The 22,867-nt window shown below is 37.5% G+C and overlaps 1 protein-coding gene and 1 long non-coding RNA gene across 13 annotated transcripts in view; one reads left to right on the forward strand and one right to left on the reverse strand.

Moving 5' to 3' along the window:
- Positions 1 to 22,867, forward strand: part of LOC135682477 (epithelial discoidin domain-containing receptor 1) — a 51,304-nt gene that overhangs the window by 18,687 nt on the left and 9,750 nt on the right. For 4 of the 9 annotated variants that reach the window (XM_065197386.2, XM_065197387.2, XM_065197385.2 and 1 more), the window contains one exon: positions 4,842 to 4,928. Coding sequence is in view for 1 of the 9 variants with exons in the window: in XM_065197384.2 (XP_065053456.2) it covers positions 12,565 to 12,599 (35 nt within the window). In the remaining 8 variants the exon portion in view is untranslated. Of the gene's footprint in view, positions 1 to 4,841; positions 4,929 to 8,236; positions 12,600 to 12,630; positions 13,996 to 15,168; positions 16,183 to 19,093; positions 19,224 to 19,647; positions 19,804 to 22,867 lie in introns of those variants that run through there. The other 5 variants (XM_065197384.2, XM_065197393.2, XM_065197392.2 and 2 more) reach the window with 5 other exon arrangements.
- Positions 8,115 to 22,788, reverse strand: LOC148958346 (uncharacterized). 4 transcript variants are annotated; one of them, XR_016144735.1, is made up of 3 exons: positions 20,262 to 22,788; positions 15,105 to 15,178; positions 8,115 to 8,246 (listed from the first exon to the last, which is right to left on the reverse strand). It is a non-coding gene; the product is annotated as an uncharacterized LOC148958346 (long non-coding RNA). The 4 variants fall into 4 exon arrangements; XR_016144738.1 differs by lacking the exon at positions 20,262 to 22,788 and adding an exon at positions 19,542 to 19,673; XR_016144737.1 differs by lacking the exons at positions 8,115 to 8,246; positions 20,262 to 22,788 and adding an exon at positions 19,542 to 19,673 and having other exon boundaries at positions 15,041 to 15,178.

Below are 22,867 nucleotides of genomic sequence, written 5' to 3' on the forward strand. Positions count from 1 at the left end.
GATTCTCTTGAATGTCTTCAGATCCATTGACCTTACTACAATGTGCTTCGCGTGACCCTTCGGTTCAGCTGTACCAATAGCTTTTAGCCTTACCAAAGTTGTAGGTAACCGATATTTCAAGCGCCTGCATCACTTGATGTAGACCTGTGTGGTATTTGGCACGCAAATGAAAAAAAAATTTTCATTGCAACGACCCAGCTGGAGCTTGTTTTTTTGCTTGAAGGGACATCAAAATCCCTTCATTAGATCAATGACTAGCTGATCTTTGTACATTATTACCAATCAGCTACTTATCTAAATTTGAGCTGGTTGAATAAAAACTCGCTTGCTATAGCATTCAAAAGTTCTCAACGTAAAACAAACTTTGTTCGATCTATCAAGATTTTGGGGATGATGTGAAAGTTAGAACTTTTTCATTTAGAAAAATTTGGAATTTTCTTAGTCATTCGATTTAACCTCGTCTCCATAAAGTCTCCTTTTCAAATAAGCTCCCTGTGCTTATTGAAATTAGTATAATATCTTGCACTCGAATTTTCGAGCTTAAACTATACTAAGGCAAAAGTCGCATTGATTTTACGTTTCACATCCAAGTTTGCAGTTGGTACTGAAGACGATACATATGGGGCACCCCTCCTATTTCGTGATAGTATTTAGAGCGGTCAAAACTGATTTGATGATCCACGTCTTACGTCAAGTTGACCATCATATAAATTTTGATCAGGAAAGATTTGGCGATTTTCTCTTTGGTGAGAGAGGCCAGGTACAATGCAGGATTGCCGTTGTCCTACGTCATTGTACCCTGTTTGATGATTTCAGAAAAAAGGCCTTCCGCCATTCTTTGCCGTCTTTCCAGGTCATTAACAGCTTTAGCCGTCGTAAATGAATTTTAAGAAGTCTTAACCTGAAGTCAATTTTGCTTTTCTCAGTCGGTGAATGACGCATTTGGAAAGGCCTGAAGTCATTGATGTCCAACGTTATTGCAAAGTTCTTACTTTTATATGACTAGCACTTAAGAATAATTTGCTGAGATTAGAAGGACCAACTGATTTCTCCTCAGCAAGAATTATTGTCTAAAAGGATAGAGACCGAATTACTGAACAAAACAAAATGAAACTGAGAGAATTTGAGCGTATCTATTGAGCAACTGCTTTCTCAAAGTTTAGGCTTGCGCCTTGTTTTGTCAAAGTTCAACTGTACGACAAAAACTTTCGAGAAAACTTGCTTAAAGGAGCTGAACATTATGTCAAATGAGGTTACCAACGAAACAAGCTTTGAGGTCGGTAATGACGAGATATCGGGTTATATGTGTGTGTTTTTAAGCAGAGCTGTTTCTTTTGTATGCCGATGGAAGCAAGGCAGATGGCTGGAGATTTGACACCAGTATTTTTAAAAACATGGGATTGCCAATCGAATTGTTTTAGATGAGGTTTGACCGAATACTTGAAAGTTTTTATGATAACTTGTCACAAATATTTGTCACGACACCTACTTATATTAGGTGCCTAGTTTTGGAGGAGAAGAAAAGGGAAGGGTTGGGAAGAGATGGAAGAAAGGGAGAGAGGGAGAGGGGGAGGGAGAGAGGGAAGGGAAGGGGCGGCATTGAGTTTGTAAGATGATAAATATGCATGTGTTAATGGAAAAATTCTATCTTGGAAATTATTTTTCACAAAAACGTATCAAAGCTGTTATTTTTATCTTCTTTAATTTGCTCTTTCTTTTCTTTTCCTTTTCTGTAGTCACTAAAGGTACAACCAATTGTGCAATCTACATTATCCTGCACCATTCCTCTGATGTTCCCCGAGGGTATAACCAAAACTTTCATAGCACCCTATGTGTAATAATTATTATGAAAATTTCGCTTAGACCGTACTTTGAATTTAATACCACTAATATTATAATCACACCGTTTTCAGGGTCTTCACATTCCTAGAGAATTCTACTTACCCTGCCCACCTTCTCGACATGTCTGACCTCCCAAATCAAATCAATGTTGAAAAGGCTAGCGACATTAAGAAGGCTTTCTTTTCATCCTTTATTCTGCCGCACAAATATCAAGGTGCATTTGCTAAATATAATGTTATAATCTAAAAGATTGGCCGTAATCCTGCTTGATTTGCTCCTGCCAGGCCCTTAGTAGGAGTAGCTTAAACTGATTCGCATGATCCTAGTTTCACCTCCGATGTATTTATGGTGATATTTGATGCCCCCATGGACATAGCCCTATAGCAAGAAAAGCGAACGTATATTTTGTCACATAGATTGTGAATAGAGGCAACGTAAAAAGACGACAAAGATACATCAAAACTAACCTTGTAATAAGAAGAAATAATATTTCGATAGCAACATCGTTTTAAAATGTTTCTGGATAAATAAAATTCGTTCCATTCTAAATCGTTGTTTCTACTTTCGTTATGCTGCTTTTCTGAAAAGACGGTAATATATAGGCATAAATATTCACATAGGTAGTTATCAAACAGTAAAAATAATTTCCTTCATTTTTATAATAGAAACTGCTTCAAAACGTTTTGAAACTTTGATTGGTAGACGCAGCAAAGAAACAAGCTTTTAACAAAAAAGGATTAACTTTGCTTTTAGTCGACATCTTTCTTGTGAGAATTTGCATCATTCTCTATAAGGTTATGTTGCAGCACTTTTGAAAACTACAAAGGATGTCATGATTTGTCGAGTTCAGTATCCTGAGTCGATTGAAATTCCATTAATGTTTCGTTAAGTTGAGTTCAGCTAAATGGAGTTCAGTCCAGGTGTGTTCAGTTTAGTTAAGTTCCGTCCAGGTGGGTTCAGTTCAGGTAGTTCAATGCAGTTGAGTTCTGTTTAGTTGAGCTCGGCTCAGACGAGTTCAATTCAGTTGAGTTCAGTTAAGTTGAGTTCAGTGCAGGTGAGTTCAATGCAGGTGAGTTCAGTCTAGGTGTGTTCAGTTTAGTTGAGTTCCGTCCAGGTGAGTTCAGTTCAGGTAGTTCAATGCAGTTGAGTTCTGTTTAGTTGAGCTCGGCTCAGACGAGTTCAATTCAGTTGAGTTCAGTTAAGTTGAGTTCAGTGCAGGTGAGTTCAATGCAGGTGAGTTCAATGCAGGTGAGTTCAGTCTAGGTGTGTTCAGTTTAGTTGAGTTCCGTCCAGGTGAGTTCAGTTCAGGTAGTTCAATGCAGTTGAGTTCTGTTTAGTTGAGCTCGGCTCAGACGAGTTCAATTCAGTTGAGTTCAGTTAAGTTGAGTTCAGTGCAGGTGAGTTCAGTTCAGGTGAGTTCAGTCCAGGTGAGTTCAATTCAGCTAGTTTAGTCCAGGTGAGTTCAATTCAGTTGAGTTCAGTTAAGTTGAGTTCAGTGCAGGTGAGTTCAGTGCAGGTGAGTTCAGTGCAGGTGAGTTTTCAGTGCAGGTGAGTTCAGTGCAGGTGAGTTCAGTGCAGGTGAGTTCAATTCAGTTGAGTTCAGTTAAGTTGAGTTCAGTGCAGGTGAGTTCAGTGCAGGTGAGTTCAGTCCAGGTGAGTTTTCAGTGCAGGTGAGTTCAGTGCAGGTGAGTTTAGTCCAGGTGAGTTCAATTCAGTTGAGTTCAGTTAAGTTGAGTTCAGTGCAGGTGAGTTCAGTCCAGGTGAGTTCAATTCAGGTAGTTTAGTCCAGGTGAGTTCAATTCAGTTGAGTTCAGTTAAGTTGAGTTCAGTGCAGGTGAGTTCAGTGCAGGTGAGTTCAGTCCAGGTGAGTTCAATTCAGGTAGTTTAGTCCAGGTGAGTTCAATTCAGTTGAGTTCAGTTAAGTTGAGTTCAGTGCAGGTGAGTTCAGTCCAGGTAAGTTCAGTCCAGGTGAGTTCAGTCCAGGTGAGTTCAATTCAGTTGAGTTCAGTTGAGTTGAGTTCAGTCCAGGTGAGTTCAGTTAAGTTGAGTTCAGTCCAGGTGAGTTCTGTTTAGTTGAGCTCAGCTAAGATGAGTTTAATTCAGTTGAGTTAAGTTCTGCTGAGACCAATTCAGTTGAGTCCAGTTAATTTTCGTTCATTCATGTGAGTGATAAAAACAAACAAGACTTTTGAGTGTTTTTTGTTGAAAGAAAGAATTTTGCAAACTGTTCTTGATAAATGCTTGATGCGTTTGTTACCCTTGGTGCAAGCATATCCCAATCATGGACATGGGGGTATCAGAAACAATATTAACGATTTTTTCCTTGTTTTCTTCCGGTTCCTCCATTTTTAATTGAAGGCTTCCTGTTTCCGCTGCTCTATAGGAGTTCCAATTTTAACGTGTTTTAAGGGCTAAAAGCTTTCTTACTCTTAAGTGCTCCTGGTTCTATATTCTTTGTAAAAGCTTCCTGTTTCCTTTGCTATATGCAAGCTCCGATTTTATCTATTTTTAAGGGGTATATTTTTTCACCCTCAAGGGCTTCCTGTTATCACCTATTTGCAAAGGCTTCCTGTATCCACTGCTGTATAGGTGTTCCAATTTTATCTGATTTTAAGGGGGAAATGCTTTTGTACTCTCGAGGGCTTCCGGTTCTCTCCTCTTTGCATAGGCTTCTCTTTGTAAAGGTTTCCTCGGCTTCACCTGGCTTCCAGTCCCTGTTCTTCTTCCTTAAAGAACTTGCTAGCTACATTTGCCTTTCCATATCCAATGAGAATGCTTTAGAAAACAAAGTCATTTGACCTGTTTTTCTCACTAATTATATGATTTAAGAAAACGCCTATGAAAAGCGGTGTCCTTGGGACCAAAATTATAGATGCTATCTCGTAAGCTAGAAAGCGCTCTGGCCTTCGTAAGATTTCATTATTATTTGCTTCAAAAGCATGAATATTTAACTACATTTGACAGTCGCTTCATTAGATAACGGTGCAATTCTTTTGCAGTGGGAAGCCGCGCGGACGATTTCGGAGGCCGAAAAGACACCGGCGTGACATGTCAAGCTGCTGGTGTTGAGGAAACCGCATAGCAAGGTACGTGAAAGCGCTTCCTGTAGTTTCCCCAGAAATCTTTGTTAGTTTGCGACACAGAACTTCGCCATCCTACATTGGAGACAAGTCGTTTTTGGCTTTGTAGGCTTTTGTCTAAACGAAACGGGTCTGCTAAGAATCAGCTGTCGTCTTTACAGGCAGTAAATTACTATCAGATTCGTTCATGGTATCCACCTTCCATACTCACTTTTAATTGTGTCTTCGCGTAAACGAATTGTGTCTGCTTCAGTCAAACGAGTATGAAACTAACTTGTTTTTGGCATCGAGACCTTTTGCTGTAAGCTGGCTTTCATTGAATTGGATTACAAAGAGAAACCCTTGTAAAATCACTGAATGTGCAAGTGACGTCAACATAAAACATTAAATGACCTGCTTTGCCTTCACCGCCTCAGAGTTCGAGCCGTCAAATGACCAAAGGCTAAACGAAAATTTGTATCCAGGTGCCGCTTCAAATTGCTGGAAAGGCACAATAAGCTTTTAGATTGGTCCCTTCTTTGACCAATCAGCGGCCATTAACACCTTAAACAAGCGTTTTGCTTACGCTGCATGCCCAACGTTCCCATTCAGAGTTTTGCCTTAACTCATATAAACATTTTGACAGAGAGCTGTAACTATAAATCTCAAATATATGTTTTCAAATTTTCTACCTTTTTAAAAAAAAATTTTTTCAATAAACTCTACAAAAGCAGAATTAAAAAATATTCTGCATTTAAAATATGCGATAATTCATTTTAGCGTTAAGAACTATTAATATGAATCGAAATTTTGATGTGACATGTAAGTATTTCACTTGCTTTCATACTGGAGTTATTTTTAGAAATGGTTTATAGGTTTTGGTATCGCTTGGATCTCTCTAAAGAATAATTTCCATAGGTCTGGTATTATGAACCTATACTTTTAGCTCCTTTAGAGGCATGAGAAAATTAACGGAGCCAAAAAAGAACCAATGAGAATAGTTTCTGGAATAGAGTGCATAGTAGTTACTGGCTTTGCTATGATTGCGAAGCGCTTTAGATTCTTACAAATGGCTTGAGTTACATCCTGCACAACTCTAAAACGGAACTGATCAACCAAAGGTATTGTCTTACATTCGACTACCATTTGACAATTTGCACATTATCAATGCCAGCTGCTTCTTTAGAGATCATAGTGCTTCATATTTTTTCTGATTTGGAATGAAGCTGGTTACAGAGCTAAAAAAACTGTCCCTTGACTTTCTTAAACTGTCTTCAAAGTCCTTATCACCCGTCAGGCTTCTCTTTACGTTCCACCATCAACTTTTTCATTCCCCTTCTTGGTTTCACTCAACTTTGCTCTGTTCTTTTATTTGCCTTTTTCTCAGACTTCTTGAAGATAATGGCTTGGAAAAAAGCAAAAATTTTACAACATACTGACTTAAAGCTTTTCAGTCTGATACCACTCTGAGTATAAAACGTCCGGATGCGGTTCCGAAAGACGTCGAGTATAAAACGTCAAGATGGGAAATAGATCTGCTCGAACTAGGCCAATCAGAAAAGCGCAAGCACAAGACCGGTATAGTTTTCCAGTCAGTAACTATACAGTGCTTATAGGAATACTACAGCTATGTTCGAAAAGTATTGCACCATCCGCCACAAAATGGCAACACTGCCGCTAAATTTTTCTAGTTAACCGAATTTCAAATAGCTATAGCAAGTTAAATAAATGTTTTGAGATTATTGTTTAGGTTGAAAATGATGGAAAATGCATCAAGGAATAGTAATGAAAATGAAAAACAAGAAGATACGCCTTGTATTTTCTTACTTTCATATTCTCAAAACATGCCGACCGCTGCGAAGACACGAAAAGCGAGCTATGATGATAGGAATACCTGTGAAATAATTGCAATAAAAAATGTTTTCCAAGCACCAACTTGTAAGATTTCGGTAAGACGTACTCAAAGATACTCACTTTCTACTTGGGTGCCCAAAACTGTGAATTTCCTTGACTGATATTAAAGAATTTTTTTAAAGTCTTGTTCGCACGTTTTTTGTTCTGCAACAGGCCTAATTTCGAAGACCATTTCGTAGCATCTTACAAAAGAATTCAATTAATAAAACATGCTACTAGTCTTTAGTTTTATGTTTTCAAGTCCATCGCGATATTGTTTAGGGAAAACATAATGCTGTGAATTGCTCAAAACAATAATTTATCTCCTCGTTGAAAAAAATACCAAAATATCTACGACAAGCAGTCACAAATAGGGACATGCAACTGCCTCAATGGCATCGAAAGAGTCCTCGCTAAAAACCGGCCATAAAAGTGCCATTTTCTTTACAATTCAAGGCCATTAAAATCAGCATGAAAATAGGTAAAATTGAAAGAGCCATGCCATTTCTGAGCAGGACCACCAGAAATCTGCTTGCCAATGCCATAGTGATACCACATTTTGATTACTGTTGTGAAGCATGGTCGTCAGCTAGCAACACTAGTTTAAAGAGACTTGGACGTCTCTATAACGAGGCAACTAAACTCGCATCTAATGAAGACAGAATATCAATACAAGACCGCCTTTATAAGAACGTAGCAATATTAACTTTTAAATGTTTGAATGATTTAACACTTATGTATCTCCAAGAAAAATTCAAATTAACATCATCTGTGCATCAGAAAAACACAAGATCGTGTAGATACGACAAAATATATGTTGAACGTATAAAAAACCGATGGTTCTTTTCAATATTCAAAGCAAGAGCTACTCAGATATGGAACAAAGTACCCGTTGAAATAACACCTCTGTGTAGCATTTTACAATTTAAGTCACATTTAAAGAACTGATTTGGACAGATATATTAAGGATTTTAATGCTTTGATGTACTTTTTTCCTTTTAGCTTTTGATTTTAATTTTTACGTTACTTTGACAGTGGGCCCTGTTGTAAAGAATTTTTCTTTTTGTAGATAAATTATTATAGGCTACCCACTTTAAATATATCATGTTATTATTATTATTATTATTATTATTGGTAATTATCATTTGTGATCACACTGGAGTCCAAGAGAAAAAACGAACTTCTTCTGTCTACACAATAGCGGCATTTTTGTTTGTATGTAGATTGATTCCAAAACTGCTAGATGAAAAGACGATAACCTGTAGCTTGAAATCAGGTTCAAAAGATTGCTGCATGTTTGTGAACTCGATTGTTATGGTGAAAAGATACTAAATTTCATCGACATCTATCTTGTTTTCGTCCAAAAGAGCATTCCAAACATGACGTTTAGTCGTCCATGCATGCTGCAAGGTCCCCTATCGTTGGGAAGTATGCAGTTTGCTTGGTGTTCTTCTATAAAAGAAATTAAAGATAAATTCAAATTTCAAAAGAAGTCAAATGTGTCGAAACGAAATACTTTTAGAACTTTTGAATTTGCAAAAATGAAAAACATCTGAAAAGCAAAATAAATACTGTAAAAGTGGCAAATTAGCTGAATCAGTCACAAATTGGCCAAAAATGGCAAATATATTTACAGTCTCGTCCACCATACCATACAAAATTTACTTTAAATTGTGGACCAAAAACGTGAAAGAACACCTTAAAGTACCTTTGAAATCAGCTGAATGTGTTGAAAATGTGTCTGATATATCCCGGCATTAGTATAGGCTCTCCCAACACAGATTCCAAGCCAAAATAACAGTAGCCCTTTAGCAAATTTCAATTATTTCATTGGCCATAAAACACCCATTAACACATTGAGCCGATTATGCGCTTTTATATCTATTTAATGTTGTTTCTCCCAGATCATGTTAAAGATTGTTTGATTTTCTTCAGGTTCAAAATTGGAATTTTTTAAGAACATCACACTTTGGTACTCTTTTCAGTTCTTTCATATGCCACATACCAACTAATTTTCATATTAAAAAAGATATCCTAAGGTCGGATAGCCTACTCGGGCGAGATCCAGCCAATAAAGTGATTTGTATGTGAAACTCCGGCTGTGTTTGTATGACGAGTGGACTTGCCCACCAAAGCGCCACCCTACTGTCGAGCCGCTGGGATCCAACTCAGGTTGGACAGAAATTTCTCACACAAACCCGATTCATTGTGTCATCAGGCCTGTACATATTGTATTATATTTGTATCTACCTAGCATCCGAAGATAGTTTTTAGGACACTGGGAAGCTTATGCTTATCAAGCAGTGTCCTGGTCCTTCCTCTCGATGTGGTCACTCCTCGTGATTCCTATGCCTGGAATTACAGAGAGCTGGCAACTATTCTCACTCAGGATGAAAAAGTTTGGTCATGTAAGGGACTCTAACCACGGACCTTGGGTCTGTAGTCAGCGCCTCTAACAACTGAACCATCCTCGGCCTGTAGCTTAATGTGGGGATGAGAATATAAACACTGTGCTTGCGCAAGCTAGTAAGTCAAGACCTTCCTGTGTTTGGATTTGAGGCTAGCTCATTCAAGTAGGACGAAATCCGAAATCTGACCATATGAGCGATTATGCTTCTTATGAGCAATGTCTTTAATTATCCAGCTGAAGCAGAACAGGATTGGGATACCTCACATCATATGAACATTTTCTTAGAAGTTTTTTGGTGCTTTGGGCTATTGATCTAAAGTCATAAATTCTGTAGAGAGATTTTATGTGACGTCTTCATTTGAAAACAGAGGTTTGTGCAAAAACTTTTCCGTCCTGCTGAAGACTTGCATATCCCGTACTCGGAAATGTTTATTTTCCATAAAGCAACTGATGCCGGTCGTTATCCGACGTTTATACTCTGAAAAGTGTCAGGCGCAAAGTACTTCAGTATGTTAAGTTGCCCCTATTTCGTGCCATCGTAAAACATTTTCTTTTAGTGCATACTGTGCTTCATATTGCAATGTTGCCCAAGGTTCTTATCGAAATATAAGAAGGAACCAGATATTCCTTCTAAAAAGGAAACAGGAAAATTTTTTTTATCGTGCAAAGGAATATTTCAACGTTCAATATAATTTCTATAGTTCTTTCTTTTTTTAGTTACCCTTTAGATTTTCGGCATCATATTAAATACATCATATTAAACGGCGTCATATTCAACGATGCCCTGTATGGCATTAAACCTCTTCTACCATTGCCGAGAATCTTAATATTCGGAACTTTACGCAGCCCTTGATGCCCGACGAGACTTAAGAGCTTATACATAGTCTGCACATTTTGAAACATAATCTCTCTTTTATCTGAAATGAAGGCGCCTTGAGTAAATGAATGGTTTAATTGATCATTATCAAGCACCTGTTTGTGTAATTGAGCTTTTGGATTATTGAGCAAAAGGAATCAGCCTTATGACGCCACCAAGCTATATCTTATTCATGGAATACACCAGCTGGGGGTAACCGTTTAAACTTCTGAATACTAATATGTTTTGTCCACAATACGGTTTATAACTTTGGCACAAGTGTTCAGGCCGCTAAACTTCCACCCCAGTTAAAGTTATAGTTGATACTCTACAGAATAGAGATTGAGGCTGAATTAAGTATTCAGCACCGTATTGACATTAATTTCTATTTGTCTTGCACTAATGACAAAATGTGACGTCATGTAAATAATTTTGCTTATTTTTTGGCTTTTGACTTTATTACCTGAAAAAGCACCATGAATAACCTCTGAACATAATACCTCTAAAAGTGCAAAATCAGTTGAGCGTGCAAAAAGTGGGTTAAATATGACCATTTAAAGATTTCACGTCTGATAACAGATTGAATGTCCTAAAACAGATTTTCATGACGTCATCACTTAAGAACTCTACGTAGCAAAGCCAGGTGCTATTTTTATAATGCAGATGGTGCTAGCTGTTGATAAATCAGTCGATGCTTCTTACAAATAGGCGGATGACCCTTTCCAAGATTTAGCAGCGTTGATTACCTGAAAATGTAACTTAAGCCTGAAGTCCCAACTTTTGCTGTTCTTGGGAAGGAGAGTAAGTGAGGGTTTTAGTGTTGGAGGGGGGTGGGGGTGATATTCTATTATACTCATGATGGAGATTCCCCGGGTGGTACTCTACTTTATCCATGGTGTAGCATAGCGGACAAATCTTGATTGGTTGTTGGCGAGGTCCCCTTCTTGGGAATCCTCCAGGCAATACACCAATCACGTTGCGAGAATCAACCTCAGAAGGCCAAATTTTAGCATTTTAACAACTCCTCGTTTTAAAAACCCGGAAATGCAAAATGTAAAATGCAAAATGAAACAAACTTAGAGACTGTTAGGTCGAAATACGAAGACATTCTCCTTCAATTTATCGAGGCCTATCTAGAAATAGCAACAGAGAACTTTCCAAATACCCAGGATAAAAAAAATAACAAAAGAAAAGGTGAAAAAAATTAAACCATGATGAAGACAGGGTTCAGAAAGGCTTTCGACTGTGGAAGAAAGAGCGGGGGTGGGAGAGTAATTTCTTTGTTGTATGATGAGTGCTGCGTACAATTGAAATGGCCTCCACTGACCCCAGCAACAGTCTCGTTTTACTGCCGTGCCTTTGCGGATCCGTATCTTCCTGTTTACACGGCGCCGATGAAGGTACGGATCCAAATGGATTCGCTTTCGAATCGTATCCAAAAAGGTACGGATCTCTCCCAGAAAAGATACGGATCCTACCGTGCCCGTGTAAACGCAAGGCCTATCGTAGCTAGTTTGGGCACGGATCTATGCGGATCCGTTCCCGTGTAAACGGGGCCTAATGCGACTCAAATTAAAACGGAATAAAACCGTAATGTCGTTACTTATTTGTAGTCAGACATTCCCTAATCACTAGGTATTTTCATTGAAACGTTTTTGTTTAACAATTTTTAAACATTTTATTTTGCAAAATTTTTTAGCAAGCACATAATCATTGCGCCGTAATCATCTACATAAAAGCTTTCGAATTGCAATTTTTCAGTTCCAAGTGTTTCTTTTGCTTCATTGTTGTGGTCTCGTTGATTGCATTAAGCTATCTCTTTTGAGGGGATCCAAATTGAGGATTCTGCTGTAAAAGATTCCATTCAAGCCTTTGTTGAAAAGCTTGATTTTTTACAAATCAAGATGAGGACGTGACATTGAAGTACTTGAGTTGAGACCACTTATGTATGCTGAGCCAACACTTTCCAAGTTGAAAGTTCGTAAAAAATTGTCTGCAAAGATACAAATGACCTTGTATCTGGGTTTTGGGAGAAAACGTCGGAACCTTTGGAGAAAGAGATTTAATCGGAACATTAGGCGGTAAAGCTGATCATAAACCAATTGGAGGAAGGTGACACCAGATTTTGACATCGCCTTACTTCATCCGAGAAAAACAAAATTCCCTTTTAGTTTCCAACTTGCAATGAAATGTGCAATCTGACTTTTAAACCGTAAGAGCTTATTAGCAAGTCTTTAACTTTATGCTTAAAATAGTTGACACTGGAGCAAATATTCTTAGCAACTGCTCCCTTGGGTCAGCCGTCGGGAGAAAGTACCAAATTGTACCAAATTCCTAAGTTCTTTTGCCTCTAAAAGATTCGGTTGATATCTGTTAGCTATTCATTCATTTGTTCCTTGTGTGAGGATGCGATTTATGAGGGACTGGAACGAGCGAGAGAAGAAGAGAGGGTTAATTCGGAGATATAGGTTGGATAGGTAGCAGGAGACGTTGTTAGTTAAGTAATGGAATATCGAAGAAGAAAAGAAACTGAACAATCGTATGTATTTGTTTTCATGCCTGCATGCTTTGTTAAATTAGCAAATCATTCTGAAAGCTTATCTAAAATGAATTGTTTTGTCTCAACTTTCCGTTTCAAGACAATCTAGTTTGCTTTAACTGTGAGGAAAACGCCACCAACTGCTGCCATATTAAAAGTTATTATTTTACCCAAGAAACCTGAGGAATTATCAGTGCATTTTTATATCATTTTAAAGCCTTGGTTCTGGTGAAGATCAAGCTGCTGTTACGGTACTTGATCTAGCTGCTCTTTGGGATCAGTACCTGCTTCAGAATTGGTCTTGGAAAATCAAGATCGTGATTGTTCATTTTAAGAGTATAAATCTTTTTCTTCAAACAACTTTAAGACGTAGAGGTTTGATGATTTGATAAGCTTCACATGTTCGCTTCCTGGACCTATGCCGCGAATTTCTTATCCAAGAAGCGATAAAATTGTCTCCCACTACGCTTTTCCAGCTCAAAATCTGTCCATAGAACTAACCTACAGATTTCGAGCCTTGAACGACGTTCAATGACCGTTTTGCTGTTGATAAGGTAAGTTCTTCGTCAAAACGGTTCGCAATGACTGCAGGAAGGCAGGTGCTCTACACTAAGCTTCATAAGATTTAAATTTACGATAAGACATGCGATCAGTCAGCGAGGATGAACGCCTTAGAACTCGTACTGAAGCTGTTTGCAAAGCAGCAACTTTTTCCACGACAGATTTTGGAAAAAGTAAAATTGACCGGACCGCCTCTGTTTGTTGTTGAATTCTCTCTAGAGAAACGGATAAGAAATCCAAGGTCATTAAGAGTGTTCATTAAAAAATCATCAGTTTTGAAATAGTCACCGTTGTTTGCTATGTTTAAATTCTTGTCGGAAAATCGAATTCAACGTTCTGTACATCAAAGGACGCCGGAAGAATACCCAAAGGACTTTCCGTTTCGAATGTTAAGCTGCTTTATATCGTTCTAAAAGACGAACAGTCATGAAAAATTGAAGAGTAGCAACTGCGCCAAGACAGCATATATTATTAGGAATAATGTAAGCGTTGATTTCAGCCGCTTTAGTTAATGCTATCCGTGCCCGTAACTGGGTCATCATATATATGCCATATTTATGCTTTTGCACCCGATATCAGATCAATAGCTTTGTCGTTAATCGCGTATTCATTTAGCGGCGAGCGTATGTACCGTTGGCTGACTTAGTTCAAATGTTTCGCAGCGCGGATCAAATTAAATCGTTATTAAATTTGGGAATAGGTTGCCGACCTGTGGTGTCGCATGGCTCAAGGACAGTGCACTCTAGCCAAATGCCACATGTTGATTTCAGAAATGTGGTTCGGTCTCAGCTCCGAGAAACAACCGAGGAAATTGGCTTCCTAAATTTAGCACAAGGTAACAATAATGATGCATCTACATTTTTATAAATTACTGGGGTATGCAGCCTTCTTGCAATTTTTATCTCTCCTTTATTTTTTGATCTTAATTTGGAGCCTTGATAATGTCAGAATTGTACCTAGTAATTCTGGTGTTGAAAGAATGAGGAATACATATGGATCACTTGATTTCGGATCGTAGCGATTTCTATGGCTTTGTGTCACTTTATACAGTACAGCAAAGCACAGTTAACAAATAGACAGCCAATTTTGAAAAAAATCAGCTCTTAAACAGATGTCTGTGTTGATGCTGTTGAACTGGACTGAACTGAATTGCTATTGCGGGCAATTTGCTATTTGCCATAAGAAATCGCATCCTTTTTAATTTTTAGTTATCAAATAATCAGCCTCGCAAATTTATTGTCTATGTTCATGATTTGAACTCAATCGAGGCAGTCATAGTCAAGAAGCGGCAATTGCTTTCAATTCTTTTTTAACTCAATTTATTGTGGAATATTCCTAAATTTTACACAAAAAAACACACAATACCAGCAATTATTCTAATACTGGTCGGAGAAAAAACCACATCAATGGTCTAATATTGACCACTGTTCATCGTCCATTTATCTTCTTAAACTCTTTTGTCGTTCATTTACTTGTTTCATCTTCATTGACATCAAACGTCGCAAAACACTAGAAATCATCACAAGTTTGAATTCAACAATAATTGATCACGAGCCTCACATTTGAGTGATTAGAAAACGAGGTTTATGAATATGGATCTATCATATTGTATATAGTATTCGTGAACTGTTATTCATAGTTGTATATGAATCTTAATTGGCCAACTACCACAGGGCCTTCGATTAGAGTACTGCTTCAAGCATGCCGATCTATCCATTTTTGCATTGCATTGTTTGCAGCAAAGTTGTCACGCTAATTTGGTATCGAAAGTGGCGATACGAAGCTGTGGCGTAATTACGACCACCGCGGTGCTCGATACAGACATCGCGCTTGCATGCTTTTCTGTAAATGTTTTGCTGTCGTAACTGAAGAACTAACCAGAAGCTTTCTTGCTTCCATTGGTGATGCCAGAGATTGAAAAGTTCATTAAGGATTGACACCAACCTTTTCTGTTATTCTCTTTCTTTTCCCCACTGGGTTGAATGGGCGACATGAATAGAAAAATATGTCTCTCAAACCTAAAACAAATAGCAGACATATAATTCTTGCTACCAAAATAAAGCATACAGACATTTTTTTATTAAGATACCTAGATTTTCGCTAGTTCTCGATGTCCTTAAATGTTTTTATTTTCGGCCCAGAGTTATTTTCTTTAATTATTTCCTAAGCGGAACAAAATGTAAAAATGGATTGAGAACGATAGTTGAAATTTTTGTTACTGTCGAAGCATCCTAGCTTGACGAGTGTACCTCGAACTTTTTATGTGAAATTCGCGCTTGTCCTGTTTAACCAAATTCTTAGATAGATAGAAAGTCAAACTGTCGCTGAAATTCAATTTTCTTAATTAAATTGCTACGATTTCGAGTCTGAATATTTTTAGAAAATGTATTTCTTAAATGTGTGGATAATTTACTATCCATAATTAGTATTTTATGCATATTACAATAATTGCACAAAGAATTTTTCACAAAAACTGTTATACTTAGTATTTTTATCTTACAAAATAACCAGAAACTTGCGAAACTTAGCTCCACAGTTTTAAAATAAGGATGACTTAATACGAGTGAAATGACTATTTTCTGTTTCTGATCGAAAGGCAACACGAAATGTCACAGCGTCTACCAGAATCTAATTTCCTTTATCCCGAAGGGGTTGTTCCGTTCTTCATCAGTTAACTTTGTTAAGTAAATCCCAATATTAAGCTTCACCAATCCAATTTATAATTGCTTCCATTTAAGCTCCGAATGTTTTGCGATAATCCCATGTGCATTATATGACATAGTACACGTGAAATCGTCCATCTCCTCAAGACATTGCGTTGGTTAAGCAGTAAAGCTATTTTGTTGTTCGATGTTAGGTACCAGAATTTGGACTTTTGATGTAAGCTTTAGGTGTTATGATGTTTGTTGTCTTGGATAGCTGATTCGCCTTGTTTGGTGTCCCATAGACTTTGTGAGAGATGTATAGGCAGCGTTCAAAAATGTCGATGCGGTATTTTTTCAAAAGATTTTATCAAGGAAAGGTATGATAATTTCTGATTTTCTCATTATCTCGTATACTTATGTATTCTAGTTAGCAACAGGCTCTTATTTCTCTAGAAAGTTGAATACTCTTCATAGAAAATTTACGCATGTCGGATATAGTTTTGTATGGCTATGTTTTTGCTTCGGGATCTAGGGAGTTACTTCTGCAATATTTAAGATATAGTTTTTTCATTATCAAATCAAGGAAACTTGAGATTTCTGTAAGAGCCGTTTAAGAAGTTGGGACGTAATGTCTGCAATAATTTGTACTTGGAAACAGGCCAAGAAATTTTTTGCCAAAGGTTTTTTTCACTAAAAAATGAAAATGGCAGAAAAAAATTATTGCAAAAATTATCTCTTAAGAATGATTTAAGTTTCTTAATCAAAACCCTTCTTAATCAGGACAGGAAAATAATATTTCATTTGCGACCAAATTTGCTACTTAGTACTTATACAATTTTGGTTTCTATTAAAAAATTTCTCAAAAAGTTTGATATTCGATAGTCGAATGATTCAAACGTGCAAGAATTTTGAAAATTGAACATTTTCGACGATCAAATTGAATCACAATTCGACGATCATATTGTGTTATAGAAGCATTTATTGGATGGTTACAAGTGTGATATTCGCAGCTATGCAGTTGTTTAGCACACTCCAATATCTTACATTGTTACTGAAAAGAAATATATGGAGGCAATGTTACTGCCCATTTGCGAAAAACAAATCAAGGAACAAATCAAACACACCATTTCTCCCTTCCATGCTTTTTGTTTTGCATGAGGGTATGAATTTCCGCTTATCTTTTGTCATTATACAACCTTTCTGCTGTAAGGAGTGTCGAACGAAAACAGCTTCAATTCCACATACTCACGCATATTCTTAACTATTTGCAAAGGTTCATAATTGCACTAATGTAAAGTGGACTGATGGATGAGGTGTCTGTTTCTTGAGGACATTTGTACAAGAATTTGACCCTTAAAAGAAATTTATATAGAGACAAGCTATTAGTCAGCAGTTTGCTGGTGCCCGTCAGTGGAAGGAGGCAACCATTAATAAAGGTTTCTATGCATAAGTCAAGCTATGTGGGCGCTTTGGGAATACCCTAGAGAGAGAGGGGGGAGGGGGGCAATAAACCGCGGCAATTTTCTTCACTTGGCCTTTTCTGTGTTTAATTTATCAGGCCTGCAGGGTCCTGTTTCGAAATTTTTGCCATATTCTACCGATTTACAAATGAACTCGAAGTATAAAAAGTGTAGAAGGTAAGCCTACTCTTCATCAACAAGTACCGTCTACCGTCTTCATTTTCATTTTCATCCCCTTATTAGTGTTCGCTTCTCGCTGTATTTTTTATTATTGGCAAATATATATGTTGAAAATCACCTCCTTTGATTTCAAATAAAACTACTTGGCATGCCAAATATTGTGAAGCTGTATTTTCAGAGTCAGCTCCCTACCTAGAAAAATGTATGTATCCTGTTGATTGGACAGAAGCAGGCAAACGGGCTAGCTATAAAGCTCAAAGCTTATTTAAGTCTAATTTGTTCTTGGAAATAACAAGATACTAGGTGATTGCTGTTATTGGTAGAAACTTGTCCGAACAAGGGAAAAAATATTCGATAAAACGCTTGTTTGGGCTTTACCAAAGAAAGACGTATATCATGGGACTAAACAGTGATCTTTGAGGCCATTGGTGACAAATTTGACCATTGTAACTTAAGAATAACCCCTTTTTTCTTCCCCTTGTGGATCGTAAATCAGTTCCTAGCACCGTGAAAACTGCTACAAATAGTAACTGGTTTAAATAATTGAAGAAGATAACAATCTGCACAAGCACTTTTCCGAACCTGTCAGCTTTGATGGCCACCATCTTTGGAAACAAGAACTCCTATTCCCACATTTCGATTGGTTTCAATGTAAAAAAAAGATTTTTTTGCTAATTTAGAAAACCAGAAGCTAACGTATACGTGCAAATTCTAGGCCTGTTTCTAATTTCTAGGCTTTCTTCCTTGTTTTTAGTTGACAGCAAAAATTTATCAAACAGAAGATGCAAGAAATTTTTTGCAGATTTCGTTCAGGTCATTCATGTTTTATTTCTTACATCCTTTTAAAGTTTTTTCATTTTGGGACATATACAAGTTATCTTGGTACAGTTTTGTGCTGTCTGACTGCTTTTTAGGGCTTCTTGCCAAAAATATTTGATTGATCGGCAAAGGCGTGATTGGGTGTTACGACAGCTAATGGGGCTTTTGGAAACAATTTCAAAGTGTGTCTTGTGTTTTCTTTATACAATTTTGCTGCTATGGGACATGTTTAATGGAAACCTTGAATTGACAAAAGAGATTTGTAAGACATGTCTCCACTGTATAGTTATATAAAGAATATTTTTCAAATAAACAAAGCGGCTTTGAGTATTTTTCATAGAAAAGATGTTGTTATGACTGGCTCACAGTTTCTGGGTTGCAATTACCAACACGGTCTTTGTGTTTAACTAATCCATTCAGTATGGCCTATTGCAGAAATTCAAGATGGTGTAAACAATTTTCAGAACTCTTACTAAGTTGAGAAAAAACTGCAATAGACTTACGGTTAAACCTTTCAAAAGAATCGACTCCTTTGCCTAATGCTGTGTCGGCTTTTTCTAAGGCAGTGCAATGGATGTTTTATGATCTATACACCAAGAACTATTTGTTGAAATTGGCCTAAACTTGTTAGATAGCCAAAAGAGTTGAAACGAATATGAAATCCTCCATAATCTTGTTAGTCTGAACATCAGACGGGCAGCAGCAGGACACAGAGTCCTACTTTGTTGCGATGAACTTAAATGGATCGCATTAAAATTTCGAATGAGTTTGATCGTATGCAGATGTCGAAATACCCTAATCTCGAAACGCGATTTCCCAACTCATATAATTTACATGCGAATTGGTTAGGAGATGGCTCTCTTTCCGACTCAGTTTACACGAGTTAAGTGAGACCAGGCAGAAGAGAGCGTTCTAGAAGTGGTTAGAGTTCACAAGGCAATATATTGTTATTTGTAAAGGTAACTAATGATACCTTATAATCTGATATTGAAATCATGTATATTTGCGGTAGAAGTTTAATTTCGAAGCTTAAGGTTGCCGGGACTTTGACAAAAATTTAATCGCATGCATCTTCGCAACATAGAAGCCACGAACCATTTCGCTACATTGCATCTTCCTTCGCAAAACTATATTATTATACATTTAGATTCATGCTCGGCTTCCCGAATCATGTCGCAGGACTACAAAGCGAATGACCTCTCCTAGCGTCTTAGACAGGTTCGCCGGCTCTTATCACGCGCAAGCTTTCAATTTTGATCAATCAACTCCTTACTTACAAATGCTCTTTACGAGTTCTGCCGTGCCGATATCTGCTTTGTCTGTTTCGCTCAGCGAATTTCTTGCAGTGTTTCCTCTCCGCCACGTGGCTTTAAAACACAAATTAAATGTTTACGCGAAGAAGGTTTAACAAAATCAGCCAGTTGCATGAGAGTCGTAGTGAAAAAAGCTATTTTTTCTTATACCACTGCTCGCGTGCTGGCGTGTTTAACCGGAGAATTCTTCTCTCGATGGGTTTGTTTTCAACATCAATGGCAACAGGTGAGTTTTTTCTGTATTCGCTTCAAAGATGTTCGTTATTCCCAACTTAAAAACATATTGTCATCGCCAAGAACTGCGCGTGCTGTAGGCTTCGCCATCAAACCAATCACGCCATCACAGAAATATCTATTTATAAGGCTGCGTTACCCAAACTGCTGTATCAATGGCAAAAGGCGGGCAAACCCTTATTTTTGTGTACATCTTAGTTATCGGCAGATTTCCGTCAATATCATCACAGAATGTTTGTACAAAACATCATAACGAAACTGACTATCGACACTCGAGTACTGAAGACAATCGGTTTATTTCTTTCATTGCTTTCCACTGTTCGCTGGCTATGTCATCTTATCGTCTGCTTTTAAGGCAAAAGACAGGCGCTAATATTACTATAGCGTCTTTAGGCTAAAAAATTTTCAAATGAAATATTCTTAGTGAAAAATCTAAAATTGGAAACTCACTCTAAAACCGACAGTAAATTCTGAGCCATCTTTAAATCGCATAAAATTACTAACATTCTGTTATTCTCTACAATCTGTTCGCACCATTGCAAAGCGCTCGAGAAACTCTGTCAAGAACAGATTTTCGTTTCCAGAAATAGTCAGACCTATCTTTACGACCCATGTCTGTTATTGTTGTTATAATATGATCCAAGTAATTGATGATTGTCGAAAGTGCAGTTCTAGATCCCCTTGGCACATATAACCCTTGTCTTGGCTTTTATTATAGTCTGCAAAATTCGATCATCAACATTTGATTGTACGGGTATTACTTACGTGGATAACATCATTACCTATTCAGCTAAAATTAAGCTCGGATATTCAAATGAGCACAGTAGAGATACTTCAATACCCACGAGTCAGTCACCATGTTTATTGCTACACATATTGTGCCACCCGTTACGTATTCACACTTGAAAGTATTCACGGTTTCCTTTAAAAATTATCAAAATTTTTCCAATCAAAAAATTGATAGCCAGCCAAACACCAATATTCTAACATATCACCGAACACGCATCCATTGAGTTAGAAATTGAGATTTTGTTTAGTACTTTCAGAAGTATTCAGGGGTTTTAGTTAGACTAAGTTTTTAGGGTGAATATTTCAAAGTTTTCATCGAATCGTTTAATTAGAATCCCGAATATTCTTCTACAGTTAACAAAAGTAAGATTTTTGAAGATTCGATTTAGTTAAAACTGTGGATGCCTATTCTATAGCGAGTCCTTTGACATTTATTGGAAATGATTGAGTTTTGTCCCGGATCTGGGTCAATAGTGGGGTGATTTGTAGAGACATATCATGCTTCTATGGAATCCCAGCCGCAAGGTACAGCTAGCAGGATATTTTATGTTGACGACTACTTCAAAGTCTATCAGTGTAATCAACCGCTTTCAACATCGGTTGGTCGGAGCTTGTAGAAAATTGCTTGATTCAATGCTTCTGTTGGTCGTTATGATCGGAATGAAAAATGATCAGTGGCGAAGCCAAAGGTCCTGCTGGTCCTGCTGAGCAGGACCAAGAATTTCCAAAGATAAGATTTACGTAAACAATAAACAATTTCTTCTTTGCAAAAAGGAAGTTTCAAATTCTATTTGATAAACAGTCCCCAGTTCCGCCAGCTGATACAGGCATACTGTGCTAATCTCAAGGTCCTGTTCTCTTCTACGGCAGCCCTGTATTTTGGTCCTGCTCATAACTGTGATACCCTATGTTTGGTCCTGCTTCACAATGGGCTTTTGTGAATTTAGTCCTGCTTCACAATAGTCTAGAACAAAGAGCAGTCCTGCTCAATCTCGGGAGCAGGACCTCGTCGAAATGATCATCATAACATTTCGTAAGCAGTAGTGATTTGATTGGTTGAGGGTTCACTTACATAGGTCAAAAGGTAATGTTTTGAAAACCTTTGGTCCTGCTATTTCTGAGAGCAGGACTGCAAGAATTGCCCTGTGCATTCTCGTTCTGCTATGAGACACTAGCAAGGAGGCCAGTTCAAGTATTATGGCGAGGCGATGTGAATGTGGATTTCCTGCTTGCTTTGGCAATACCAATGATATTATTATTGACAGCAAAACTTGCCTCAGTTGAGCTGCATAAATTTTATTTGTAACAAGACAGAGTCCAAAGTTCGCGAGAAAGAAATGGTAAACAGCAAGGATTGGCTGTATGGGGCACACTGATTTCAGCCTTCATACGATCGTTTGAGGCACGGTATATCATGGTGGCCTAAACGAATAAGATTTTCTTAGACTTGGACAAGGACGATAAAAGCATAATTGAATTTACTGTTGTGTGATTGAAATTTTGGAGTTGGAGAATAAACCAATTTCAGCGGAATTTGCATTTGTAAGAGATCAACGGGCGACTGATTGCTATGTTGAATACCGATGAACTGAATGCTGAACTGCTAGTGTGAAAGTGTATTTTCCTACCTGAATTGTTTACTCGTTTAATGGTTTGGCTAATGAAGTTGTTTTCATTGATAACGCGACACATTATTCAATTGTACCTCTCTTTGTCAGCTGCAGAATAATTGTTCTGCAGAATTTGTGAACTTGCCCCTACAGACTTTAAACTCTGTTGTTTATTAAAATTATTTTAATAGAGTATCTAGATTGGTCAGGTATTTTAATAGAGTGTCTAGATTGATCTAGATTGGACCAAAATCTTGAATAGTATAATTAGACTATTTCAACTACGACAAATATATGATATGCAACTTCAAATGCCACCCCTACCCCCTTTTATTGTCAAATTTAGTTATCACCAATTTGAACTTTTACTTCAGCTGTAGAGGCTTACTTCAATTAACATAGATTTGTTTGAAAAGTAAGCACCCTAAAGCACGTCTTTAAGTATGGGTTTATTTTTCAAAAGATAGACATCGATTTAAAATTTGCTTTTTACTGCAAAAAAGTTCATCTACAAAAAATAATTTTTGTTCATAGGCGTTTCCTATTGAATAAGGGCGTGGCCCTGTACATACAGCAGGACCAACAATTTTTGGCTTGCTTCGCCACTGAAAATGATATGATATTTTCATGCGCGGGTGTTTAAACTTCCCTTACAAA

The sequence above is a fragment of the Rhopilema esculentum genome, chromosome 16 (assembly GCF_057945365.1).
Source record: "Rhopilema esculentum isolate cy_ngs chromosome 16, ASM5794536v1, whole genome shotgun sequence".
Lineage (NCBI taxonomy): Eukaryota > Metazoa > Cnidaria > Scyphozoa > Rhizostomeae > Rhizostomatidae > Rhopilema > Rhopilema esculentum.